We start from the raw sequence: 6,546 nt of genomic DNA, 5'->3' as shown, positions 1-6,546 counted from the left end.
TGAGAGAGGGAACACAAGCAGGGGGAGTGGGAGAGGGAGAAGCAGGCTTCCCACCAAGCAGGGAGCCCGATGCGGGGCTCGATCCCTGGACCCTGGGATCATGACCTGAGTCGAAGTCAGGCGTGCAACGACTGAGCCACCCAGGCGCCCCTAAAGTTAGGGTTTAGAAAGGCTGCCGATAAGAGTTCAGAGTGAGAGAGAGTGGAGATAGATAAGCGCGTGAGAAAACACAGAGTCGGGGTGCAGAAGTGAGGTTGGGTGCCTTCAGTCTGCAGACTGTGGGAGCCACAGCACCAGGGCATGAGCGCCCTTCAGAATTGCAAGGTGGCGTCAGACGGGACTTACAACTCTGAGGGTACTTAGGTCAGAGCCATATAAAGGCAGATAGAGGCCTGTGGAGATTCACCCTCACACGGAGGGTAATTCTCTCGAAAGCGGGGAGTATGGGCCAGAGAAAGCTAGATGGGCAGCGTTCAAGCTACACCTCCCACCCAATATGGCACACCCTGGCCACGCACAGAAGGGCGACTACAGGCGTGTGTGGAAGCAGGACTGAGGGTGTGGGCAGCCTGCTGGGCCATGAACAAACATAAAGATCACGTACTGAGTCAACATCTGTTGCTTCAGAAAAGAGACAATATCACTAGTATGGAAAGGATGACTTTTATTTCCATCCTAAATGATTATCACACCATTATTTAAACACATTTGAAAAATCCTGAAATAATTTAAACCGAAGGCACAGAACAAATCAAAATATTTGAACTATTTACGTTAAGATGAGAAAATTCAAATATTTCAACAGTAACAATAAATTATGAACAAGTTTCCATCACCAAATATCATTCTGACCAAAAACTATCATGTTTTGTAATAAAACCAAATTAGCTTAAGCTGAGTCTGAGATTTCCATGATAAAAATAAAGTCGAAAAAAGTGTCTTCTTTCAAAATACTCATTATATCCCCAGGTTCAATGTAAGTATTTTATATACAACAAAGTAGCCATTGGGATATTTGTTGATGGATGGCCACGCCCCAAGAAATGATACATTCTTACAAAATGTTTAAAAAAATAGCAAAGTAGGATATAAAATTTCTATTTGGGGAGCAGGAAAAAAAAAACTTGTTCCACGTCAATTAGAATATCAAAGCATTTCAATACCAAATTGCTTCAAAAGCCAATCATCACGTAACAGTAATATACTGTATGCGGCATTCCACTGTATCGTGGTTATATGTTGACCGTACAGTGTAGCTAAGGGGTTGGACAAATCAGTAGCAATTACTATTGCCATTTCTTATTTATTCAAAAGCGGTATGTTTAAAAAAAAAAAAAAATCACTAAAAAACTAACAGGAATAATCAGTGACATGCTGCAGACACAATAAGCCCCAGCAATACAACTGCCAGTTTGAAAACAAAGTGGTCATGCTTCATAATATACTGTAGTGTTTTTGAAATACATTCTCTGATAATCAATACCATTTATTACAGAGCGCACTTGTCAAGGAGCTCAGATTCTGAACTAGGTTTCTAAGTGAAACTCTTTTCAAGTATGTGTAATATTAAGAAGGTAAAGAAATTTTGATTTTATTCGCTTCTTTATGCGTTCTTCCAAGGGACAATCAAGTGGAATGAAGGACTAACAAAATGGGCTGGCTGTAGTTTTCAAAAACATTTAGAAAAGTAAGAAATAGCCTCGTGACCAAGAACTGACGGAAAGATATTAACATCTAAAACCTACTATTTTAGATAAAAATCCAGGACTTTCCAGTCTTTTTCTTGAAATAATTAAGTTCACAAGAAATAATGGGGAAGAAATAAGGATTTCTAGAACACTGAAGGCTCTTCTCGGAATGAAATAAAAAAAGTACACCTTCTCCTACACTGAGCCGCGATATAGGTGAATGTGTGTGGAATAGCAACACGGTTTTATCTTTAGTTTAACTACAGAAATCACAAAAAGCATGTCCAGCCAAGACTGCTGATAAGTACAATACAGACTCTAGAAAATGAATTTTAGCAAAATCTGCTTCAAAATTTCCCTGCATAACAAAACATTCCTTTGGAAAGGAATCTTTAATGCTTCTGGACTTCTGCAAGCAAGTGTGGCTTTTACCATCTCCAGCACTAAACTATAATTACCTCCCAAATGCCTCTGTCAATGGAAAACGTGACCTTTGATTATCTAGTATTCTAATTAATGGTACATTATTTTTTAAAAAGCTCTTTAGTAGTGTCAGACTTCCCTAAGAAATTAAAGGGGACACCAAACAGTCAGAAATATCACTTTATAAACAGTATGAAGTTTTGAAACGTTGGCACTGATGGGGAGAAAACGGGAAAGGGCTACAGCTAAACGAAGATGTATCCATTCGTGGCACTGGCTGCAACAGGGGCAGCGAGGGCCACAGCCATGGGCTCCACCGGCTCCCGCGCTCGGGCACCCGGCTCACTCTGTGATTCGGCCGGGAAAACCAAGGCCCGCCCCAAGCCCTCTAAGCCAGCTGGCTGGACCGCAGCCCGCGCGCACTTCTTTCATTATTTTAGGTCACATTCTGACAACGGAGAGTCTGAATTTTGAAAACACGAGCTTACAAGGGTTAGTGGAAGACCAAGCTAAAAGAAACGTGGCTAACTGGAGGAAAGCCGTTTTACTAAGAACAAAAGGATAATCTCAGTGGTTTGGGGCCCTGCAAACATCAGCTGTGTCTGTAGCTCCTAAGCAGAAACACAGTCCAACGAAAGGGGTTTCTTTCCAAAGCCTAAAAAAGGAAGATGTTCGACTCACAACCGATTTCAAATCCTACACCAGGCTTCCAGGCCAGCAGGTAACTGTCAGAGTGACTTTGTTCCTCTGCTCCTTCAACATGGGAACTAGTGCGGAGTGGCTCATGCCCACCGTTGACAGGCCGTTGACGGCTACGATCATATCTCCACATCTGGCCAAAGACAAACAGAAACGGACTGTTAACTATCTTCATGCGATTAGAAATTATCCTAATGGAGATTTGTCTAGCATGAAATTCACAGTTTCACTTAACCATCAGCTGTCAATGGTGAGGGTGTATTTTCTACTTTGCAAGACATCTGGGGCGATTTTTAAGCCTGTATTGGCCTTCCCTTGCCAGTCACGGGGCACCCCTGGGCCCACCTCTCCTCTAACTGCTGGGTGATTCTGAGGGCAAGCAGAATAATTCTCATGTAAGCTTAAGCAAAATTTAATTAGGAGAATAAATGTGCTGCCTCTTTAAGAATTACTAAATAATGCATTTGGAGGGGGTTACTTATTATTTTGACGGTTCTTTCTCTGTTCATTCTTAGAACTCATACATTTGAGGGTTCAATTACATTGAGAATAAGACCCACACCTCCTCTTCTTTCAGATGCTGATGCTTGCTGTCCTCTGACAGGATTATCACAAATGGATGATAAATCTGAAGGCCTTTCTCTCCTTTATGATTTTTGCTCTTTAGTTTATAATAGCAATATGCTATTTTATTGTTAGCTACTTCAATTTTTTTGGAAGTAGGTGGAATGCAGATTATAAACTAATTAACTGAGACCCAGATTGGTTGAGTAACTCAGCTAAGAGAATGGTTAATTCATTTCCCCCCTACTCTTTCCACCTAAAATACTGATTTTTTTCACCCATCTCTGTCAATGTAAGACTGATCAGGAGCATACTGACCCTGATCACCTTTTCACAAGACTATTCGGATGGCACTTTGTCTTTGTGATCAGTATACACTCTCTATTTGTGTGGCCCTCTGTCTAATATGTCAACAGTTACTTTTTAAGAATTGGCTCTTCCATCAAAAAACTAAGCACTAAGACCTTAACACTAATCCATTTCCTCTCTGTTTGTAGAATCTCTTGATCTAACACCTCTTTCTTCTCCCAGCGCCTGAGCTTTGATAAAGGAAAGAGGCTGCCTGAGGTTGGCTGAGGACTTCCTGCCCAGCAGAGGGGTAAATAGCCCAGGCTCTGGAGAGAGAGTCCTGGGTGTGAACCGCAGTCAACCATTTCCAGCTATTTGACTGTGGGCAAGTTTCTTTATCTTTCTGAGACTTAGTTATCTCGTGTATCAAACAGGAATAGCAATGACAACACTCACCTCACAGGGCTATTAAGAAGATTCAATAATACAACCCCAAGCACTTAGCACTGTGCCTGGCAGCTCTCACACATTCATTCATCAAATATTTATTGAGACCTTATTATTTACGCAAGGCACTGTTATGGTGACCAGCAATGCAACAATAAATGCAGCAAAGCCCCCCACCCACACCCCTTCATGGAGCTTGCATAAATATAATGTTAGGTAGACCTAAGTGCTGTGGAGAAAAATGAGCAGAGTCATCTAATGACAGGACTAGACCTAAAGGGTGTGTGTGGAATGACTGCTCAGAGCTAGCTGTCATATCGAATGTGTTGAATCAGATGATTCAGGTTTGGTCCCTGTTATTAGATTCGCAAAATAGAACTATCAGTGGCAAGACAGTCAAAGTGATGCTTCAGTAGAGATCTGGCCGGCACATTGTTTCTGTAAAGGGCCAGTTAGTAAACAAGTATTTCAGCCTTTGTGAACCGCATGGCCTCCGTCACAATGACTCAACATCACCACTGTGGCTCACAGGCAGCCATGGAGGATGTGTAAGCAGATGAATGCAGCCATGTTCCGGGAAAACTTTATTTACGAGGAAGGACAAAGGCTGGGTTTGGAGCTGACCCCTGGTCAAGACTGTGTCCATCACAATAAACATAAATCACATTATCTGATTATCACAAGACTCACTTTAATCTTCCATCATAATAAGCAGGAGTCCCCAAGACGATGGTTTTAATGAAGAAAGGCTGATTGGTGTGGTTCTCTTCATATCCACCAACAATACTAAAGCCCCAACTTCCCAAGTAGCTTCTTCGTAAAACGATATCATGGCAGCTATGAAGGGCACTACAACGAACACAAAGATCCAGAACTAGTTAGTGCGGAGGCCTTTACACCCTGTTCACCTTTGTTGTAACTCCATACTGATCACTGCAGGGAAACAAAAAAGGGCTACTTTATTTCCTTCTGAATACATTACTCTGACAACCCATTTTCTAGCACAGACTCAGTCCTAGGTAGACTGGAATTTCTCCAACGTTTTCCGGTCTTCTTTTCCCAAGTGAACACACACACACACACACAGAGCTAAACACACCTGGTTACAGGTTACACCACAGAAAGTCGTATAAAATGATTCTGTGCCTACGTTTGCCCTCTGCACTGTCAACAATGTCCTCAATTCGGATATCCGTCTGTATCTACAGAGTTTGTATCTACAAAACAGTGGTACAGAAGGGATCCAGTCCGGCTAATCTCAGCACTCAAATGAAAGAAAGGTAGAAAACTTTCTCTCTTTTTAATCTATGCGAGGAGTTATTTGTTGTTCTTTCCTCCTTCCCTTAAAATGCACTCATTTTAAGGGAGACGATTCACAAAATAGAGAACTCAATCTAGAAAACACTAATGAAAATCACCTCTTCCTTTCCCCCTTCCCTTTCTTATTTTTAACCAGGGACACTGAGACGCTTCAGTTAAAATGCCACTGTCAGTTGGAGGATGTGACACGTTAGAGCTTGATGAATAAAAACTTAAAAATAAAAATAGAAAAAAACCCCACCTAAATGATATAGAAAAAATATCTCTTTATATGAAAGAAGTATCTTTCATTTTTAGATGAAATTGGATCTAGTCATCTAAGGCAAGGTTTCCTGCTTTTAATCTATTAAAAAGACTTCTTAATAAAGCCAATTCTGTAAGCGATATATGAAATGTTATAACTTTTAATCTGGTCCAGTTTCTTAGCTCACCAGTAAGAAAGGGCTTTTAAAAAGGCTTCTGGCATAGAGCAGGGTCCCAGGCATTAGCCTGGTATTTTAGAGACGATATAGGTTATTTTCATGATTCTGAATCTTCTGCAAAAAAACAATCAAAACAACACAACACAAAACAAGTAACTGTTTTGTCTGGTACAGCCCTAGCCAACTGCAGAGGAAGAACCTCCCTTTTCAGAAAGAGCAGAGCTGCTACGGTATGTGATGTGAAACCTGCTTAAAGGAGGTTTCTGACACGTGGCCCTTCTGACATGTGGTTGTGAATACAGGTCTGCACACAACAGAAGACCCCCAAGACTCCACAGAATAGTGACCGTTGATTGACAGATACTCTTTTGACACAGGTGGACCCCAAAATAGATTTTATTCTCCTGTGTATTTTTCATCTGAAATATTCATTAGTCTTCCTGGTACACCCGAAAATGCTCTGAAGACAAGAGGTAAAGTGCTGACCGCAAAGCTAGCCTGGAATACGAGGTAATGAACCAGATAAGGAGCCCCAGCACGGCACAGCGCCAGTGTCTGCCTGGCCACCAGCAGCGATGCGCATGTGCGCGGCCACTGCGCAGCAGGGGAGACCACTTCTCACCCACTGGTGTGGGAGGGGGCCTTCCTGACACGCTAGGTTTCAAGTGACAGGTCAATGTATTGGGCTGAGTACT

The 6,546-nt window shown here is 41.9% G+C and overlaps 1 protein-coding gene across 1 annotated transcript in view; it reads right to left on the bottom strand.

Moving 5' to 3' along the window:
* Positions 1-644: 644 nt before the first annotated feature.
* LNX2 (ligand of numb-protein X 2) overlaps positions 645-6,546 on the bottom strand; it is a 59,017-nt gene continuing 53,115 nt past the window's right edge. Inside the window, exons 9-10 of the mRNA XM_021678250.1 lie at positions 4,800-4,958; positions 645-2,943 (exon numbers count right to left, since the gene is read on the bottom strand). Coding sequence (XP_021533925.1) covers positions 2,808-2,943; positions 4,800-4,958 — 295 coding nt within the window. The 3' untranslated portion in view covers positions 645-2,807. The remainder of the gene's footprint in view (positions 2,944-4,799; positions 4,959-6,546) is intronic.

This window comes from Neomonachus schauinslandi, chromosome 3 (genome assembly GCF_002201575.2).
Source record: "Neomonachus schauinslandi chromosome 3, ASM220157v2, whole genome shotgun sequence".
Taxonomy (NCBI): Eukaryota; Metazoa; Chordata; class Mammalia; order Carnivora; family Phocidae; genus Neomonachus; species Neomonachus schauinslandi.
This window is presented reverse-complemented; position numbering and strand designations above follow the sequence as displayed.